This window comes from Schistocerca cancellata, chromosome 5 (assembly GCF_023864275.1).
Source record: "Schistocerca cancellata isolate TAMUIC-IGC-003103 chromosome 5, iqSchCanc2.1, whole genome shotgun sequence".
NCBI lineage: Eukaryota > Metazoa > Arthropoda > Insecta > Orthoptera > Acrididae > Schistocerca > Schistocerca cancellata.
Window position 1 is genome coordinate 133,662,501 of NC_064630.1, and position 22,693 is coordinate 133,685,193.

Sequence of the window (22,693 nt, forward strand, 5' to 3'; positions counted from 1 at the left end):
GAAGGGTGACGAAAACTTAATAGTCATGGGTGACTGGAATTAGAGAGTAGGAAAAGGGAGAGAAGGAAACACAGTGGGTGAATATGGATTGGGGGTAAGGAATCAAAGAGGAAGCTTCCTGGCAGAATTTTGCACTGAGCATAACTTAATCATAGCTAACACTTGGTTCAAGAATCATAAAAGAAGGCTGTATACATGGAAGAATCCTGGAGATACTAGAAGGTATCAGATAGATTATATAATGGTAAGACAGAGATTTAGAAACCAGGTTTTAAATTGTAAGACATTTCCAGAGGCAGATGTGGACTCTGACCACAATCTGTTGGTTATGAACTGTAGATTAAAACTGAAGAAACTGCAAAAAGGTGGGAATTTAAGGAGATGGGACCTGGATAAACTGACTAAACCAGAGGTTGTAGGGAGTTTCAGGGAGAGCATAAGGGAACAATTGACAGGAATGGGGGAAAGAAATACAGTAGAAGAAGAATGGGTAGCTCTGAGGGATGAAGTACTGAAGGCAGCACAGGATCAAGTAGGTAAAAAGACGAGGGCTAGTAGAAATCCTCGGGTAACAGAAGAAATATTGAATTTAATTGATGAAAGGAGAAAATATAAAAACGCAGAAAATGAAGCAGGCAAAAAGGAATACAAACGTCTCAAAAATGAGATCGATAGGAAGTGAAAAATGGCTAAGGAGGGATGGCTAGAGGACAAATGTAAGGATGTAGGGGCTTATCTCACTAGGGGTAAGATAGATATTGCCTACAGGAAAATTAAAGAGACCTTTGGAGAAAAGAGAGCCACTTGTATGAATATCAAGAGCTCAGATGGAAACCCAGTTCTAAGCAAAGAAGGGAAAGCAGAATGATGGAAGGAGTATATAGAGGGTCTCTACAAGAGCGATGTACTTGAGGATAAAATTCTGGAAATGCAACAGAATGTAAATGAAGGCGAAATGGGAGATACAATACTGCGTGTAGAGTTTGACAGAGCACTGAAAGACCTGAGTCGAAAGAAGGCCCCAGGAGTAGACAACATTCCATTAGAACTACTGACAGCCTTGGGAGAGCCAGTCCTGACAAAACTCTGCCATCTGGTGAGCAAGATGTATGAGAGAGGCGAAATACCCTCAGACTTACCTTGGAAAATAGATTAAAGGAAAGGCAAACCTACATTTCTAGCATTTGTAGACTTAGAGAAAGCTTTTGACAATGTTGTCTGGAATACACTCTTTCAAATTATAAAGGTAGCAGGGGTAAAATATCGGGAGCGAAAGGCTATTTACAATTTGTACAGAAAGCAGACGGCAGTTATAAGAGTCGAGGGGCATGAAAGGGAAGCAGCGGTTGGGAAGGGAGTGAGACAGGGTTGTAGCCTGTCCCCGCTGTTATTTAATCTGTATATTGAGCAAGCAGTAAAGAAAACTAAAGAAAAATTCGGTGTAGGTATTAAAGTCAATGAAAAAGAAATAAAAACGTTGAGGTTCACCGATGACATTGTAATTCTCTCAGAGACAGCAAAGGACTTGGAAGAGCAGTTGAACGGAATGGACAGTGTCTTGAAAGGAGGATATAGGATGAACATCAACAAAATCAAAACGAGGATAATGGAATGTAGTCGAATTAAGTCGGGGGATGCTGAGGGAATTAGATTAGGAAATGAGACATTTAAAGTAGTAAAGGAGTTTTGCTATTTGGGGAGCAAAATAACTGTTGATGGTCGAAGTAGAGAGGATATAAAATGTATACTGGCAATGGCAAGGAAAGCGTTTCTGAAGAAGAGAAATTTGTTAACATCGAAGTCGTTTCTGAAAGTATTTGTATGGAGTGTAGCCATGTATGGAAGTGAAACGTGGATGATGAATAGTTTGGACAAGAAGAGAATAGAAGCTTTCGAAATGTGGTGCTACAGAAGAATGCTGATGATTAGATGGGTAGATCACATAACTAATGAGGAGGTATTAAGTAGATTTGGGGAGATGAGGAGCTTGTGGCACAACGTGACTAGAAGAAGGGATCGGTTGGTAGGACATGTTCTGAGGCATCAAGGGATCACCAATTTAGTACTGGAGGGCAGCGTGGAGGGTAAAAATCGTAGAGGGAGACCAAGAGCTGAATACACTAAGGAATTTCAGAAGGATGTAGGTTGCAGTAAGTACTGGTAGATGAAGCAGCTTGCACAGGATTGAGTAGCATGGAGAGCTGTATCAAACCAGTCTCAGGACTGAAGACAACAACAACAACAACAACAACTCGTTAGGGAAACGTGCAGAATAAACTAGTTTCTTGATGTTTACATCACTTATAGCGGAAATAGTGCGAACTGCAAGCGTAGCTGAAATAAGCTGCTTAATTAGTTCTGAGGTGTTATTTTTCCAAGGGCTGGCCGTTGTGGCCGAGCTGTTCTAGGCGCTTTAGTCCGGAACAGTGCTGCTGCTACGGTCGCAGGTTCAAATCCTGCCTCGGGCATGGATGTGTGTGATGTCTTTAGGTTAATTAGGTTTAAGTAGTTCTACGATCTAGGGGACTGATGACCTCAGATGTTAAGTCCCATAGTGCTCAGAGCCATATGAACCATTTTCTGATTTTTCCAAATGAGGTTGTGGTCTGTCTGTATTCCCTACATCGTATCATTGCCTACTCCTCGTATTTCAGTTCTGTGAGTAGCACTGAATAGTATGACCGCCTCACGTCGGAGTTCCATAATAATGCATTTGCGTTGGTCTGTGCTGTGCAGTTTGGGATCCTTGAGTATTCCGGCCACGCTGTAAACACGTCACTGTTCTTCATGCAAAAACTTCGCTTTGTTCCACCACTTTCGACCCCGTAATCATCAACTTCAAACGTAAAAAATTATTCCACTTTCCTGAACCGACTCACGTTCGCGTGGTTAGCGTACTATCGGAGAGAAGTGATTGTTGTTTGCTAATGAGTAACCTTCGGAATAACCTTCGCCGCCCATTAATGTCGAGCAAGTTCCCTTTATGACTGCCTGCCTGCAGTGTTATCAGTGAGGAGTATGCTGGGGGTTCGCCTTGGCTGATAAGCTGGTGGCACTTAAAAGAGCGCAGGTCTGTCGGGGAAGGATATTTGCTCAACACCACCGTGAAAGCTGGGAGTGTGTAGCACTCAGTATGCAGGTGAGAATGACTTTGCCGTTTTCTTTTTTTCGTTGTAATTGGACTATTCTTCTTCTCTCCGCTTTTCTAATAGGAAGGAATAAAGATGTAACTACTTCTAATAGGAACGTACGAAGCCTATCAGTAACAGCTCTAGTCAGAATTGTAGGGCACATGCCGTCTTGTTGTGTGACGCGGATTGTATGTACATGCTCTTGTACCATTATTGTCCCCAGCTGTATGCAGTTTCATTTTCGAGTGGTGGAAGGAAAAAACAATGTCCGGTAAGCATCTGTGTAAGCTCCAGTTTCATTTTACTGTCAGTGTGTTAAATACAGCGTAATAATGGAGAAAGTAAAATAGATTGAGGGAAGAACATGACAACACCATGCAACGAAATATAAACATAGCACATGGCCAAGGAGGGAGCTGCTTCAACTAGAAAGGAAAAAGAGCAAACAAGTTTGAGTGAAATGGTAACAGAGGTGTGTAGTGAGTTAAATCTCTTCAATTATTTTTTATATCTGTTGCTACTGATATGAGGATGTCAGGTTTAACTACTGCTGCACTCTATTAACTCTGCCAGTCTTCACACGTCAGAAACGTTGATATGAAACACCCTTCACCAGAATACGTAACATCAAGACTAAAATCTTGTGAAACAGCAATTATGGAATTGATTTGTATGGTTGGTAACATCTTAGGTAATTTACGCAGCTAATCATTTATGACTACAGCGTTTCCCCATTGACTGAAACAAGCTAAACTTAAGACTCTGTGCAAGAATGGGGATAAAAATTTCACTTTTGCCAACTCGTTTAGAACTATTCATAGAAAATATGTTTAAGCAGCTTTTCAATTCTATGTGCATAAAAATATTTTCCATTTCAAATTTTGGATTTATAGAACGCTACTTAAACTAACAGCTATAATGTATGTAACTAATTAAATAATAAACTACAGGCTGTCGACATTTTCTGTCTCTTTTCAGAAGCATTTCACTGCGTAAACCATAATATACTTTCTATAAATTATAATATTATAGTGCCACAGAACTGCTGCAAAATGGTTCACGTCATACCTCCTCAATACGTATGACGTAAATGCGAAAATCGCACGAACGAGATTTTCACTCGTCATCCGATTGGGAAGTAATTACGCGTCATACCTCTTCAACAGGAAACAAATTACGTAAATACGAAAACCCCACGAATGAAATGTTCCATCGTCATTCGATTGGGAACTAATTAGCTGTGTTTAAAGCCTCACTTGATCTCTTTTCTTGTATGACAGTATTCCATTTACCAGAGATTTATTCCGATAACATTTATCCTCTTTAATTTTCTAATCACATTATCGTCAGTGAATACTTCATGGCTAACACATTATCTCTGGAATAACAGAGATACAACTATATCGTGTCACCGTTCAATGATCTAAGAATCTTGATGGGATATTATTACAGTGATTCAACATTTCGTGTCACTAGTCAGTGAAAGGGTCTTATGTAATCCGTAAGACTGCATGAAATCCTATACAAGATAAACTTTTGAAACTTACACAAAACAGATTTGCACCATACGTTAATTCTACAGTGAGATACGTCCCAGTTTCTAGTCATGACATTCGTAAATCTACACGCAACAGAAGAAATTTTTGGTTTTGCTCAGCGCTGGTATTATCCTCAAACTTCTTACCTTTCAGAGTTACTTTGCCACCCTTAAATCAGAAAACCTACTGCAAATTCCTTAGCAAAATCTGTACAACCGATTAAGGAATTAGGAAGTAACTGATTTCTCTCGCTCGTGAAGGATCCAAAGGAGCTGAAATATCAAGCTCCTCTCCTAGAAACAGTTCATTGCATAGTGCTGCTACAATGGAGCATACCATGTTTGTAGGAAATGTTTCAATTATTTAGGGAGGGTAGCAAGGAACTTTCACGGAGCCACAAGCGTAATGGAGATCAGGGCATAATGATAGTCAAAATTCATTATCTTCAAAGGATGCAGAAACTGTAACGCATTTATTTTCTTAAGTATCGTTTGGTGCAGCTGCTCACACAAGTCCATCGTTGGCTGTAATTATTGTATGACAGCGAAACTTCTTAGATATTGTGATGCGTTAATACGGAACTGATTTACGCTGGAAAAAAAAATGGATCCGATTTTGGTCACCCGCTGTATATCAGGCGCTGTAAATGCAGGAACAACTTAGAGGAATGCTTCCGTCTGCATTGGATTAGGCACAGGAGGTGGACACAAAACATCAAACAAATGAAAATCCATAATGTCGATTTTATTATTAACCGCCACTTACACAAAATGTGCAGCTGAGCACCAGACACATCGACGAGATGCTGTATATCACCAGATTTTCACCTGCTGACCAAAATTGGAACTAATTTTTTTCCAGTGCACATCGGCTCCGCATTAACGCGTTAGTATGCCTAACAAGTCTCGTCGCTACACGATAATAATGACCCACACTGGGACTCTGGCAGGTAGCTGTACTTCAATTATAACCACGCGCTATCTTAGCAATGTACGCCCCTGGTAGCTGAATAGTCAGCGCGACGGAATGTCGTACCTAACGGCCTGGGTTCGATTCCCGGCTGGGTCGAAGATTTTCGCCGCTCAGTGACTGGGTGTTATGTTGTCCTTATCATCATCATTTCATCCCCATCGACACGCAAGTCGCCAATATGGCATCAACTCGATGGGAGGCCCTAGCCACAAGGCATTTCCATTATCTTAGCAATCAATGAGAATTTTTTCAGTTAAAAGTAAAATACAGAGAAAAAGGATGGTTAAATATATCACTAAAGATAATTTTTCCCCTGCTTTATTATTCACAGCTGTAGGTAATTAATTTTGCGTTTGACATCTTGGGTTGTCGGGTGTTCTGCCGGATATCAGCGTCGTACTTGCACGATATTTCGGTTACGTAGCTCGTAACCTTCATCAGGTGCGACCTGAGACTGCTCCTCGAGTGGACCTGGTCCAGTATTTATGCCTATGGCCTTCCCCCTCCACCAACGGCTGCAGGCGCTTCCTCGTGGCCAGCTGCAACACCACACAAACAGAAGATCCAGAGACATGGAGATGGAAAGCGAGCCCCTGACGGACTGGCAGGCGCACCGGACCGAATATGGAACGCCCAGAAGTGGGACTGGTGGGCGCGGACCGCAGAGGGAACATCCAGAGCCGCAGCGGACGAAAAACGGAGCGGCAACGCTCCAACAGGTCGTGGTGAGCGGGCGCGGACCGCAGGGGGAACGCTTGGTACTCCAGACCGTAGATGAAACCCCCAGCAGCGGGTTTGGTGGGCGCGGACCGCAGAGGGAACATCTAGAACCGCAACGGACGGAAAACAGAGCAGCAACGCCCCAGCAGGTCGCAGGGAATGGGCGCGGACCACAGAGGAAGCGCCTGCAGTCGTTGGTGGAGGGGGAAGGCCATAGGCATTAATACTGGACCAGGTCCACTCGAGGAGCAGTCTCAGGTCGCACCTGATGAACGTTACGAGCTACGTGACCGAAATATCGTGCAAGTACGACACTGATATCCGGCAGAACACCCGACAACCCAAGATGTCATTAGATCGCCGGGAAAGCCTGAAGAGTTACAATTTTGCATTTTATTTTTCGGAGAACAGTACATGCTTTATACAAGTAATTCACATCTTTATGCATCACAAAACTGTACAGATAAACCTAAAACAAACAATGCAATAATCTTGACCCGAGTTCACAAGTGAAATAACCAAATATTAACACATCGAGATTAGTTTTAACAAGTGACTACCGCTTTGCACTTAAGACATCCCACGCTGAGCTTCCTCCGACAAGTTGGATATTCGTTCCTACAAAACTCACGCCTGAACTTGTTGTCATCTTCATCGAGCACCGAAGTGTGTTCACCAGTCCACCTGCTACACATCTGGCATTTCAACCACTAGCAGCTACGGTGCGTGAGTGGTCTCCAGTGCGGCAATATCCAAATTAGGCTAATGATCGTGGAGACCTGAATAAACAGGAGTAATAAAATACATCGCTGCCTCGTGGAGTAAACGTTAGCCGATGTCGGAGAGGAACAAGGTAACGAAGAACGTACGAATGAAACAACCATCTAAAATGAATTACTGAATAAATAAAGTAAAATAAAGATGGTTTTGTAGGATCACTCCAGAGTATAATTACGCTTTTGAAGGATAGTTATAAACCAGGTAACTGCACGAAAAGAGGTGCACGCTTTTGGCACACAAATGTTCGCTATTATTTTCATAGGTACTGAGAACAGAATAAAAAATTTTAATGCCCACCTACTTTACATTAACAGCCCCTGAAACAACGTCTTCCTTTGGTGAAATATCGAGGAAAGGAACTGAGTGAAACAATTTTCCGCGCATGTTCTCAGACTCAAACGGACAGGTTTCACTGGATGATGCTAGACCCATGGGACAGAAGAGATTTCGCGGACCAACAAGGTGAAGCTCGGCTTTTTAGCAATGTAAAAAACGATGCGTGCTTGATGTCTTCGATATGGGCCTGCTCTGTCACCTATTATACAGGGTGTTCATAAACAGTATGAAAAGCTTGTAAAAATGTTGCAAAGTTGGTTGTGCTGTGAAGTAACTGCTAGGAAAATAATACGGTACATTGCGCCGTTTCCGACTTAATTAGTATTGGCGTTACCAGATCAGGTAGTTGCACGCGCAAATTAAGACAGCCTGCCATAAACAGTGTCATTAATCGTGTTCTTCGTACATGCATGTGCAAAGGTACTTTGCGTCGTAATTCAGAATAAAACAGGAAATGCAATATCCTATTTATCCGCCACACCGGGAAAGCGACCTTCAAACAAAATGTCTCATTTTTCCGGGAATATACATAATAGATGTACGAGTGTAGGTTGTCGAGGCGTGGTGGACAACATATGGAAGTTTGAGTCCAGCCGTGAGTCGTGCACGGGTAGCCAAACGGTAAGGCGACGTCTCGCGATAAGCGGGAAATCCAGGTTCGAGTCCCAGTCCGGCACAAATGTTCATAGTAATTTCATTCTACAGCTGATGGTCGCCAATATTCGCAATTGAGAAAACATTTAATGTTCTTCGTGTGGTTTCCTCAAACCGAATACACGTAGCTTTTGGTCAAAGGTACATTGTAGCTGGTAATGAGCATTTCAACAAGAGGTAACTCACAGACCGACCGACGTCTGTGCATTACCGCATTTTAGTGCGGACAGGTGAGTTTCCGCGCGCAACCACCTGACTCACTAAGGTCAATTCCAAATAAATCTGAAACGGTGCAACGTATCGATTTTTTTCGTAACAATTATTTCTCAGCACAACCTACCTTGCAACACTCTTAAGACCTTTTCAGACTTGTCTCTGACCACCCTGTGTATGCGCAAACGACTACGTGAACAAATGTGTGTGTGAATCTTCGTCTTCTCACGTCAGAATTCCCGCAACTTTATTTATCAAAACTCAGTAGGTTGTTCTCATCCGTAGGAGATGTATCGTCGAGTAGACTGAAAGCAATATGATACAACTGTAAGTATTAAGTAACGTAAATACTGAAAGCTCTTTGACATTGTTTGTGGGTGGTCTACTATTAAAATTTTGCAGCTATCTGTGGGATTTCAACGTTCGGTGCAAACAATGACACCTGATTGTTAACGTAATAAAATATAATATACTGTTGGTAAGCAGACCTAAGGATTTAAAACCCTGATATTCGAAAATTAAGAGCGGAAATAACATTCACATGTTGCGTCACTGTCAAGTAACATAGCCGGCCGCTGTGGCCGAGCGGTTCTAGGCGCTTCAGTCATGAACCGCGCTGCTCCTACGGTCGCAGGTTCGAATCCTCCCTCGGGCATGGTTGTGTGTAATGTCCTTAGGTTAGTCAGGTTTAAGTAGTTCTAAGTCTAGGGGACTGATGACCTCAGACGTTAAGTCCCGTAATGCTTAGAGTCATTTGAACCATTTGACTACAGCCGTTATGAAACACAGGAAATGTATTTGCAGTTGCGAATATGGACAACCATAGGCTGTACAACGAAATGACGGCAGTGAAAATTTCTGCTGGGACAGGACTAGAAATCTGATTCCCGCTTATCGCGAGCGGTCGCCTTACCATTTGGCTATCACAGCACCCTCGACGACCAGACCCAAAGTTTACGTCGTGAAGCATGTGTCTACAACTTGCACTACTACATTCACTATATACACTATTGGCCATTAAAATTGCTACACCATGAAGAAATGCAGATGATAAACGGGTATTCGTTGGACAAATATATTATACTAGAACTGACATGTGATTACATTTTCACGCCATTTCAGTGCATAGATCCTGAGAAATCAGTACCCAGAACAGTCGTCTCTGGCCGTAATAACGGCCTTGATACGCCTGGGCATTGAGTCAAACAGAGCTTGGATGGCGTGCACAGATACAACTGCTCATGCAGCTTCAACACGATACCACAGTTCATCAAGAGTAGTGACTGGCGTATTGTGACGAGCCAGTTGCACGGTCACCATTGACCAGACGGTTTCAATTGGAATGTGCTGGCCAGGGCAACAGTCGAACATTTTCTGTATCCAGAAAGGCCCGTACAGGACCTGCAACATGCGGTCGTGCATTATCCTGCGGAAATGTAGGGTTTCGGAAGGTGTAGCAATTTTAATGGCCAGTAGTGTAATACGTTATGGTACTTCATCTACCTCGTCCTTAAGTTTTGCAGAGCAGTTTATTTTTGCCTAGCTTTCGCCCACATATAAAGGCATCCACCAGGAGCAGTATAAGGACAGAATATTAGACAGTTCTATCTGTGTGTAAAGTAGATCTAACTCTGTAATTTATTGGAAGTTTCCTAAGGAGGTGTATTTTGTTCACGAAGAACGTGAATACTGAAATCTGTCTCTTGACGTGACTTGTTCTTGTATTTGGTGAGATCTCTCAGGTTTTCTCGGAGTGACTGATTAATGGTGTGCACCCGAGAGTTACGTCTAGTTGTTACTTCTATTTTATGCGTAATATATCGGCGAACGAATCTGCATCTTCTTCACATGCTGCGAGTACACATAATAGCATACCTCGCAATAGGGAAGCAACAACAGGGTTTTTGTAATGGTGCTCTTATGAAGTTACACTCGTGGATGTCATTGTTGCAATCAATTACGGAAATATGTTAGATCTTTGGCAGCCAAGTCTTTACACATTTGTCGTTGTTCTCTCAGACACTTGAATCAGTTGGTTTAAAGTAACAATGATCAACAGCCTACAAAGCACTGAATGCAAAAGAGACTAAACGTTCAGCAACTTTGAACGTGGTAACTATCTCTCAAAAAAGCTAAAATTTATTGATTTTGGCAAGGAAAAGCTGTTTTGGCACAAGCGAAAGCGAATAGTTGATCAGGATATTGAGAAATGTATTCTTAGCAGGAAAAATGGCTGAGGCCCCGATTGGCATACAAACAGTATCGGACAGCGTCTTAATAAACGGCACTTGTCACAATATAGGCAAAAAGTGAACCGAATAGTCCGAAGAGGCAGGCCAGAATAAAAAGGTCTTTGCTTCCTGACCGGCAATCCACTTAGTCTCCAATAATAGCTGTAACAAAAAAACTGTTGCGAAATCTTTTGCAAAATGTTAAGAAGTTTACGTCATATCTTAAGACAGCCCAAATTAGTGACACTTACTACAGACAATGAGATCAAGATAAATAACAAAACTAAAGTTAAATTGATGAATATTTTCTTCGGCTGTTTCTTCACAAAGGAGAATAAGGTATGTCGCCGTGGTGACATACCGCTGCAGACATGAGATACGTAGTAAGCCAACGTGTTGGAAAAAAAAAACTCTGCAGTCACGACAGCACTATGCCGACCCGCTATATCCTCTACTATATGGTGCCATTAGGGTGCGCTTTGGAGGGGCTTGGGATCGGTACAGTGCTCTGCCAATCGTTATCGGCTTTCCAGACGTTGGAGCCGCTAATTCTCATTCAAGTAGCTCCTCAGGAAGCATCAGAAGGCTTCGTGGACCCCATTTTTGTCCTCCCACCAAGGAGAATCTCGATCTGTATCGGTAATCGAACCCCTGTCCTCGTGTCAGTTAGACGTGCAGCCCACTCGGCTATAGAGTCGAACAGTCAAACATACTGCTACTCAAAAGCAGCGTAAATTGCTGAAATTAAACAACACCTCGTAGCTCGACGGAGCACCTGCCAGGTTCTATGCAGAATTTGTGTATGAATTACCTCTGCTATCGACTATAATTCACAGAAGATTTGTTAAGCAGAGAACTACTCTTTACTCTTGCAGAAAAGCGTTGGTGACACCCTCCCCCCCCCCCCCCTGACAAAAAGGCAGCAAAACGTACACCCAGAGTCACCACTCTACCTGACACACTTCTGACGGCCTCAGGTTTCTAGAATAAAGTCAAAGTGATTAACATGCCTCTTCTCTGCACGGGAATGGCCATGGATTCGAAAAATATTGACCACATTGAACCCAACTTGCAATATTCACGCATAATACCAGAAGAACCTTGGGTATTGGTAAACAGGACGATTCACTGTTTGTACTATCGGAAAACTTTCGATTCTGTGTCACATTGGCTCATGTTAATATGTTCGGATTGGACATACAGCTAGGTTTTGCAACCGACTGAGAACGTCATGTTGGAAGAAATCACCCAATTCTTTTGAATGGAGAGTCTTCTGCACAGAAGTAATATTGTGTGTACTCCAGCGAAGTTGTTCACTGTATACAGTGACGAATTTGTCGGTAGTACCAGTTTCTGCAAAAGCTTTATGCTATGAAAATTACATTTATTTTAATTAAACATTGAGTCTGGCAGTTAGCTTGTAACGCAGAGAAATGCTAAGTGAGTGTTTACGGAACATTCGAGTAAGCTGACCTTAGTGCGTAGCGAGGATTTAGGTTGGGCAGTAAGCCTGAAGACCACGAAAATATTTAACAACAATAAACAATCACTTTATTGATCCATGAAAATATTTAACACACCCAGCACGAGTGGATCCATGAACAAATAGCGTAACCACTCATTACCAAATTTAGCGTTTCATAACATTAAGAACACTTCAAATTTCACAACTATGCAGTTCAGATCCACTGGGATTGGCCTCTTGGACAAAGAAACCACAACTGAAACAGAGAAAAGGTACCCTAAAAATCTTAGGGCCACAAATAACCTAAATAGCGAAATTCTAAGGATCCATTTTAACAACTGAACAACAAGCTCTTAAATAAATAAACCTAGATAATAAAAACAAGAAATCTTAAATAAACTAAGCAACAAGTAAAACTTAAGACTTATGATCTTAGCTGTAGGTAATGAACTCTTTAAGAACATTTATATAAAACTGACCTACTGGAAAACTTCATGAATTTAACTAAGCTTAACTTTACAGCAGACTGAATAACTCTCTTGCTGCACCACAGCAGACAAATGATTTATAGCAAACAGCTTGCGTACTTCTGATAGTGCACAAGTGTTCACAGTGAGGTGAACAAGATATTCGAGTTCCACAGCTTACAGTTCGTGCTTAGATTAGTGTTCAACAACCTTTCGCAAACAGCGCCCAGCCAAACGACCCTTCCGGCGGTTTGGGTCAACAGTTGCCGCAAATGACCCCCTCACCTGCGGCCACTACTCTGCAGAGTTTACCGTGTCATACCTCGTCCCAAAACAACCAAGTACGTTCGACTTCCAACTAATGACTCAGCTCTACGAAGACCCCACCGCGTAACGTAAGTCGCTAGTGATGTCGGGCATGAGGGGACACAGGCTGCCCATAGACGAGAGAGAATGAGTTTCGCCCCTTGCACCTACCAGACTCTGGCATCCACGTTACCACGGTTGCACCTGCACTGTTTACGGACACTACACGCAGATCCACAGATAAACATTGACTGGTGTCGACAACGAGCCACAGTCGTGGGGCAGAACTTCACTGTTTCGCTTCCCGGGCCGACTAGGTGCGAGCACCTCACCTCACCGCTAATAGAAGCCTCGCCAAAATCCACGGCGGTGCTAAAGAGCGGCCGCCGCCAACTTTAGGCGAATGACGGCACACCTAAAATATAATCGAGCTATCGCATTCGATATCGAGCCAGCACGAAACTGACTCAGACCTAACTGTTTTTCTTTGGAATCGAACTTTTATTTTTTTCATATTTAATCTAATGGTTCATCAATAGCTATGGAAATTCCGTGTGGCTAGGGCCTCCCGTCGAGTAGACCGTTCGCCTGGTGCAAATCTTTCGAGTTGACGCCACTTCGGCGACTTGCGTGTCGATGGGGATGAAATGATGATGAAACACGCAACACCCAGTCATCACGATAGCTATGATATTCAATGAACGCGTTGATACAGAGATCACAGCATAAGAGGAGGAATCTGAACTACACTCCTGGAAATGGAAAAAAGAACACATTGACACCGGTGTGTCAGACCCACCATACTTGCTCCGGACACTGCGAGACGGCTGTACAAGCAATGATCACACGCACGGCACAGCGGACACACCAGGAACCGCGGTGTTGGCCGTCGAATGGCGCTAGCTGCGCAGCATTTGTGCACCGCCGCCGTCAGTGTCAGCCAGTTTGCCGTGGCATACGGAGCTCCATCGCAGTCTTTAACACTGGTAGCATGCCGCGACAGCGTGGACGTGAACCGTATGTGCAGTTGACGGACTTTGAGCGAGGGCGTATAGTGGGCATGCGGGAGGCCGGGTGGACGTAGCGCCGAATTGCTCAACACGTGGGGCGTGAGGTCTCCACAGTACATCGATGTTGTCGCCAGTGGTCGGCGGAAGGTGCACGTGCCCGTCGACCTGGGACCGGACCGCAGCGACGCACGGATGCACGCCAAGACCGAAGGATCCTACGCAATGCCGTAGGGGACCGCACCGCCACTTCCCAGCAAATTAGGGACACTGTTGCTCCTGGGGTATCGGCGAGGACCATTCGCAACCGTCTCCATGAAGCTGGGCTACGGTCCCGCACACCGTTAGGCCGTCTTCCGCTCACGCCCCAACATCGTGCAGCCCGCCTCCAGTGGTGTCGCGACAGGCGTGAATGGAGGGACGAATGGAGACGTGTCGTCTTCAGCGATGAGAGTCGCTTCTGCCTTGGTGCCAATGAAGGTCGCATGCGTGTGTGGCGCCGTGCAGGTGAGCGCCACAATCAGGACTGCATACGACCGAGGCACACAGGGCCAACACCCGGCATCATGGTGTGGGGAGCGATCTCCTACACTGGCCGTACACCACTGGTGATCGTCGAGGGGACACTGAATAGTGCACGGTACATCCAAACCGTCATCGAACCCATCGTTCTGCCATTCCTAGACCGGCAAGGGAACTTGCTGTTCCAACAGGACAATGCACGTCCGCATGTATCCCGTGCCACCCAACGTGCTCTAGAAGGTGTACGTCAACTACCCTGGCCAGCAAGATCTCCGGATCTGTCCCCCATTGAGCATGTTTGGGACTGGATGAAGCGTCGTCTCACGCGGTCTGCACGTCCAGCACGAACGCTGCTCCAACTGAGGCGCCAGGTGGAAATGGCATGGCAAGCCGTTCCACAGGACTACATCCAGCATCTCTACGATCGTCTCCATGGGAGAATAGCAGCCTGCATTGCTGCGAAAGGTGGATATACACTGTACTAGTGCCGACATTGTGCATGCTCTGTTGCCTGTGTCTATGTGCCTGTGGTTCTGTCAGTGTGATCATGTGATGTATCTGACCCCAGGAATGTGTCAATAAAGTTTCCCCTTCCTGGGACAATGAATTCACGGTGTTCTTATTTCAATTTCCAGGAGTGTAAATTCCTGTCCGAAAGACTCTCCGAAGAAACAACGACTGGCCAAGCTTTTCTCGTCCGCACATTCACAGAATTTGGCTCTACAGTTGATCAACTAATCACAGAATGAGTCCTGAACCACCACCTCCGGCGCTGTCGTTCTTCCAATCAATCCTACTTCTGGCAGAAGAACCTAGTATACAAGAAGAATTTCGTAGGCAGTTGTAGAAACCCTCTGCTCTTTCCCCACTGCCATGGCCGTCACTCCCTGACCCAACCTCGCTACCCCTCCCACTCGTAAATACTTGGAACCAATATCATCCTGCCTAATCTATCAAATGTAAAGCGACACCCTCACCTACCAAATCAGAACTGTGCCCGTTCGACCCAGTGGTAACCTCTACTCAGCTCAAGAATTCCCTCAGCCGAAGACATCACCACGAAATACAAAATTATGTATGCTGATTCCGACTTTCTCCGTCCGAACAGGTCTTGAAAAGCCCAACCGTACTGACCGACCATCGTGTCATCCTAAACCGATAGGCGTACTGGATACATACATGGAGGGCATGTGGTCAGCACACCACTCTCCGGGCGTTGTCAGTTTACGTGACTGGTATCCCTATTTCTAGCCAAGTAGCTGCTCAACTGGACTCACAAGAGCTGAGTGCACCCTGCTTGCCAACAGTGCTCGGCAGACCGTAATGGTCACCCACCCAAGTGCTAACCAGGCCCGCCAGTGCTTAACTACGCTAACGGGAACCGGTGTTACGACTGCGTTAAGACCGTTGTCTCGGTATCCTGAATTACTCTCCAAACATCTTTACAGTGTCCCATTGAGTCAAGGCTAGTGTTGCTTTTATTGAGAGCAATATCTTAATAATATTTTAAGACAAGTGAGAAAGAGGCCTGCACTAGGTTTCACTCCTTACCCTTCTCTCAGGCTCCACACTATACACCCAGCCATAGGAGAGATTTATTTTACGATATTTGACGTCGCTCACACTTTAAGAAGGAGAGTCTATAGCAAATATGAAGGAAGAAGTCATCTACAGTTAATTGTCTCACTGGAATCACGATAAATCTCAACTGAAATTTGTTCCAAGAAAAAAAGAGTATTAATAAATTTCCGTTTTCTATTGGGACATAAATTTCACATAATTTATTTTTGTTACAACAGTAAAGTAGCCTTTTATCTACAAACGTACAACAGGCTTTATGTGTAATTTTTGACATTTTTCATCTTTTATCGTCACTTTTCAATCCTCTTGCATAAAAATAGGCAAATCTCATGTATTATTTTATTTTTTATTCATCTGTCGCATTCCGTCGAACAATACAAGCCGAAGTTATTTGGTCATGCAACGAATCAAAACATATTTTGCTTATCAGAAAATTTATCACCAAAAGAGTTTAGCAGGTAATAAAACAGGAAAATTGTGAGAGAGTATGCGAATAAACAACATTTACTGCAAGGAGTTTCTATAGTGAACAGAAGAGGTGGTCCACAAGGAAATCTTTCAACTTGCATTTGGATACTGGGGGCTCATCCCTCAATTCTTTCAGTCCTGCTGGAGTCCTACTGAAAATAAAACCTTCTGAATATTACACACCTTGCCTTACAACGCTCGATGTGAACCGGTTTACGGTCTAGACTCCACTGAAGGACTCCATTGGAAGAAACACTTAGAAAATGTTCTGGGGAAGGCTAACCAAAAATTGCGTTTTATTGGCAGGATACTTAGAAAATGTAATAGATCTACAAAGGAGACTGCCTACACTACACTTGTCCGTCCTCTTTTACAGTGCTTCTGCGTGGTGTGGGATCCTTACCAGATACGACTGACGAAGTACATCAAAAATGTTCAAAGAATGGCAGCACGTTTTGTATCGTGAAATATGGGAGATAGTGCCACAGAAATGATACAGGATTTGGGCTAGACATCATTAAAAGAAAGGTGTTTCTCGTAACGACGGAATCTTCTCACGAAATTCCAATAACCAACTTTCTCCTCCGAATTCGAAAATATTTTGTTAACACCTACCTACATAGCGAGAAACGATCACCACGATAAAATAAGGCCGGCTTCTGTGGCCGAACGGTTCTGGGCGCTTCAGTCTGGAATCGCGCGACCGCTACGGTCGGCGGTTCGAATCCTGCCTCGGGCATGGATGTGTGTGATGTCCTTAGGTTAGTCAGGTTTAAGTAGTTCTACGTTCTAGGGGACTGATGACCTCAGATGTTAAGTCCCATAGTGCTGAGAGTCATTTGAACCATTTTTGATAAAATAAGGGAAATCAGAGCTCGCACGAAAAGACATAGGTGTTCGTTCTTTCCGCTCGCTAGGAGAGATTGGAATAATAGATAATCGTGAAGGTGGTTCGATGAACACTCTGCCAGGCACTTAAATTTGCAGAGTATCCATGTAGATGTAGATGTAGAATGAATGTTTCAGTGTTTTCTGAATGAGTCAGTACTGTTAACATCAAATCTCTTGATGTTCATATAGGGATGGCAGATTCAGAATTCCGGGACCTCTGAACGAACTGACATCGTTAATTAGACTGACCGCCCTTTTCTGGGCTAAGAATATTCTTAGTGATTGCACAGAATTGCCCCAAAGGATCAACTTAAAATCTTTTCTTAACAGTGCACGTCTATCATTTTATTACACAAAATAAAGTGTGAAGAATGAAAATCAGAAAAAAACTGCGTGTCTCTGAAACGTGTTCTTAGGTCCATGACAGTTAATATCCTAAATGTTAAAGTGTTTTCAGTCCCCTATTTCTGCACAATTTCTGGTAGAAAGGTGGTTTCTGTTTCGTAATGGACAAAATAACAGCAGTGAGAATATGAACGACTTTTTACATCTGAATTCAATCCACCCGAATATCGTTTCATGATGAAGGTCGAAAAGGATGACTCCTTTCCCTTCCACGATGTGGTAGTCAGGAGGGAGGTGGATGGTACTATTTGTAGGAGGCCTGCTCATACTGACTTGTATCTGCATGCTGACAGTTGTCACTATCCGGCTCAATGTGAAGGCGTACCTTGTACCTTAGTTCAAAGGGCCCTGTCATCTGTGAGTTTGTCAGCGGAGCTATCCCATGTCAAAGTCACCTTTAGTCAGAAGATTAATAGTGAAATACAGGTTAGATGTGAGTTGTGCTACTGAAGAACTGTGCCCCGGGTGAATGATGATAATACCGAGATGGCTCCACAGTCTACTACCTTTTGCCTTACGCAGCATTTCGAACAGGATTGGTAGTATTTTGAGGAAATATGATTTCAAGTGTCTTTTTCGACTCTCATATAAGAGCGGGATGATCTTGATTTGCGTTAGGCGGGTGTTCAAAATGTTCAAATGTGTTTGAAACCTTATGGGACTTAACTGCTAAGGTCACCAGTCCCTAAGCTTACACACTATTTAACCTAAATTATCCTAAGGACAAACACATACACCAATGCCCGAGGGAGGACTCGAACCTCCGCCGGGACCAGCCTCACAGCCCATGACTGCAGCGCCTGAGACCGCTCGGCTAATCCCGCGCGGCTAGGCGGATGTCTACAGTATTCCTTGCAGTTGTGACCTGTCACATATGTATCAGACTATCAGCTCTGCTGTGGAACACCGGTGTACTGAGCATAAGCGGCACACGCACTTACAACAGCCGAGCAAACCTGCCACTGCAGATCATTGTCTTGACATCGGTCATCCTGCCATTCTGGCATAAACTTCCAGCTACTGGGATAGTGATATTAAGAAAACTGTTGAATTAAATTAGCAGGTAGTCTTATAAATAGAGATGGTGGTTTTTGTTCAAATTCTGCATGGAATCCTGCTCTCATTAGTGAAAAAACAGAGGGACAGATTTTATGCTATCTCACCTGTCGATTATTAATTTCACTATCGATAACTTCTGACGCCAGTCATCCTTGGTTTGTGATTGTGTTAGTGTTTACAGTGTGTGTTGGTTGGTTGATTTGGGGGAGGGAACCAAAATCGAGGTCAACGGTCACATCAGTTGAGGGAAGTATGGAGAAGGAAATCGGCCGGGCCCTTTCAAAGGAACCATCCCGGAATTTGCCTGAAGCGATTTAGGGAAATTAAGCAAAACCTAAACAAGGACGGCCGGACGCGGGTTTGAACCGTCGTCGTCCAGAATGTGGGTCCAGTGTGGCAACAGTCTGTCTGTATAAGGAAATTGTGTTCTCCTTTGTAACTTTGCTACTGTTATATCACAGTCTGCGACACAGAAAAGGAAATTGTACTTTGACACGAGTAAGGTACGTTCAATTTTCTCTAAGTATTAAATCATTACGCTACCAAGTGTATTTTCCTTCCCTGTTCTACAAAGCAAATAAATTGAACCTCAACAAACACCTAGTTGTACGAGCTCTTAAGGGCACAAGAAACGAATTGTTTGACGCAAGACATTAATGTTCAATATCCCCCATTAAATGTCTGAAGCTGGCCCCTGTAGTTGCTGAGTTAACAGTGCGTACGATTTATTTTCTTTTACTGTGCTACACCGCACGTGGACTAGCAGTTCACAGAGCTCTAAAAAAATACATTACGAAAACGAATACACGAATTCACTGATATCAGTCATTTTCCACCGACTGAAAAATGTATTTCAAACCAGAGGGATATACTTAGAAATATAGGTGGTGGCGATGATGTAAAGCCCATTTATTTGTTTCTTTTGTAGCAGTAGATTCCTTTTGTCTAGCTGTCTGTTAGTAGTTTTTTATCTGTGAGTAATGGCAGGCGCTAGTGGAACTTTAAGGCATGACTGTCAAGTGGTTCATTATCGAAATGACCCTTTCAGTGCTAAAGCGACCCAATTATGGCCAACTCGCGCGGAGACCTTGCTCCCTATCTCCGCCGACTGCGACTCGTAACCTGTCCAGGTTGCGTCAGCAAGGAAAAGAGGTCTGATTTATCAGCTGTCCTTGAATGTTGCACTCGCTGTTCTGTGCACGTGGCGCCCGCGGGAAGTCCAGTGGACGTCATTCTAAGACAGGAAAAAAGTACTTCTAGCCAGTTTATTATTGCCTTTATTTTCCTGTTGTTCATCTGAACCTGTTACTCCTCAATATTTTCTTCGTCGATCTTCCAACACCATTGCGATGTATATACTAATTATGTTGTATATAGAGCAATCTCGACGCTGAAAAACTGTAGCAAAATGCAGGGCACATATAGATAACGGAAGCTTGGTGCAGGGACTGGCATTTGACATTCGTATGATTGCATAATTTCCTGTAAATGGGAACAGTCACATCCATTGAATATCTGGGAATACCCGTAAGGAGCGATTTAAAGTGGAACGATAACATGTAATTAATCGCAGGAAAGGCAAATGGCAGGTTGAGGTTCTTTGGAAGACGCCTCAGGAAGCTATGTCTACCCATTGAAGTTGTAGCTTACAAAGCCCTCGCTCGACCAACATTTGAGTATTTCTCGTCACTCTGGGATCATTATCACTTAGGATTTACCGAGAAAATTCAGAAAATCGAAAGCAGAGTAGTGCGTTTCGCCATAGGTTCGTTTAGGAAGTGTGGAAGCGTCACATTGTGTATAACAGCATTGTGTGACCGGCCGGAGTGGTCGTGCGGTTCTAGGCGCTACAGTCTGGAACCGAGCGACCGCTACGGTTGCAGGTTCGAATCCTGCCTCGGGCATGGATGTGTGTGATGTCCTTAGGTTAGTTAGGTTTAACTAGTTCTAAGTTCAAGGCGACTGATGACCTCAGAAGTTAAGTCGCATAGTGCTCAGAGCCATTTGAACCATTTGAACCACCATTGTGTGGTTTAGTGCTAAAATTTGGAGATTCAACACTCCTAGAAGAGTCGACGAATATATTGCTCCTTCTAACGTGTACCTCGCGAAAAAGCAGGATGACAAAAGTAGGGAGATTGGAGGTTCGAGCTCACACGGAGGCCTGCAAAAAATCATTCTTCCCGCTCTCAATTCGTAATTGAAACAGGAAATAGGGAATTTGCAGTGGTACAGGCCACTCACCATAAGTTGTGAGACTTGAGTTTCTCCGGTGAAAACAGTGTTCAAATAGCTTACAGGAATGTAGCCGGGTGACGTGTCGGAAACCGCCGATATTTCGGCAGGTTCTCAACCCCGTCATTTTCAAAGCAAAACTGCAGCAAGTAAGTGCTGTGCAATGAAATTTAATACCTCTCAGAGATATTAGAGAAGATAACACGCAGACGATGTAAACGCCAGCGCCACCAAAAAACTTGAAATGACATACGTCAGAAGTTATCGACAGTGGAAGTTAATAACCAACGTGTGAAGTAGCTTCAACGCTGTCCCTCTGTTTTCTTGACAAGCGAGAGAGGAGGATTCCTCGCACAATTTAAGCAAAAACCTGCACCTTTATTTACAAGGTGACTTAATAATTTAATTTCAACTGCTTTCTTAGTAACACTATATCAATAGGTGGAAGAGCAGGCCAGAATCTGCGAGTTGTTATATTCCACAGGATGACCGGTCCCCAGACAATTTACTGCAATGGCAGAGTTGCTCTGTTATTGTAAGTATGTGTAACGCTTATATTCAGTACACCGGTGCTTCACGGTTCTGACAGGTAGACCAACAGGCTATATGGCATGCCACAACTGTAAGGAATACGGTAGACGCTGACTTTACGAAAACCAGCGTCATCCTTTACGGAACCTAAAAGGACCCTAATTTAAGTGGAGGTCGGAAATCACGTTTCGTATCTGATTTTCTAAAAATACGACCAAATGTTTTGGAAATGCTTCCTGGGTAAGGCAAAAGGGTCGTAGACTTTGGTACCAGCTCCGTATTATCATCCCTCATCCTGGTCACGGTTGGTCGTTAGCGAAACGCACGTGTGGTCTGGATTTCGCTATAACTATTCTGACGAAAGGTGACCGCAAGAAGGGCTAACTCAAAGCAGTTTGGCCTTGAAAATGACAGGGTGTGCACCTGTCGAAATATCCGCGGTTGTTGACGGTGCCACCTGGCTGAATTACTTGAACACCAAAAGGTGGCTTGCTGACTGTCGGTGTACGTGTATAGGTCCATTCAAATGAAACTTGGCCAGTGTGTCTACCTTTGCGTTACACGTAAGATGGCACCTTATAACTGCGGGTATGGCGGCGCCGTCTACTGGTAGAGAAATTGACGCGTGCACACCGTTTGATGTTGCATAGCGCCGGTGTGGTTTCACGCCGAAGAGAAGGAGGGCACACAAGTTATCGTCCACTACCGATCATGCAGGTGAGTAAGCAGGAACGATGAGCAGTGATTCGATTTTTGACGGCGGAGGGAGTTGGAGGCCGTGAAATGTCTCGGCGGAAAAAAAGACTGTGTACGGTGAGTACAGTCCGAGTCGTTCGAGTGTCGTGGACTGGCGCAAACGATTCCTTCAGGGGCGCGAGTCACTGGAGGACGATGCTAGTCCTGGACAGGCTCATCGTGTCATCACACAGTAAATGGTTGCGGAAGTGAATGCTTTAGTTTTGGACAACCGCAGAATCACCGTGGACGAGGTCCATCGGTGTTTGGACCTCTAAAACAAGCTATTTGCGGATATCGATTCGCAACGGACGACGAAGTATGTAACTGGGTCCAGACCTGGATCCGACAGCAGCCTGCTAGCTTCTTCAAGAATGGAATCGACCGGCTAGTGTCGCAATGGGATAAATGTGCCAACAGTTTTAGTGACTATATTAGAGAGTGTG

At 44.0% G+C, this 22,693-nt stretch overlaps 1 protein-coding gene across 1 annotated transcript in view; it reads left to right on the forward strand.

The window, feature by feature from the left end:
- The first annotated feature begins 3,024 nt into the window (after positions 1-3,024).
- Positions 3,025-22,693, forward strand: part of LOC126188071 (adhesive plaque matrix protein-like) — a 34,030-nt gene continuing 14,361 nt past the window's right edge. The window contains exon 1 of the mRNA XM_049929517.1: positions 3,025-3,139. Within this exon, the coding sequence (XP_049785474.1) occupies positions 3,134-3,139 (6 nt within the window). The 5' untranslated portion in view covers positions 3,025-3,133. The remainder of the gene's footprint in view (positions 3,140-22,693) is intronic.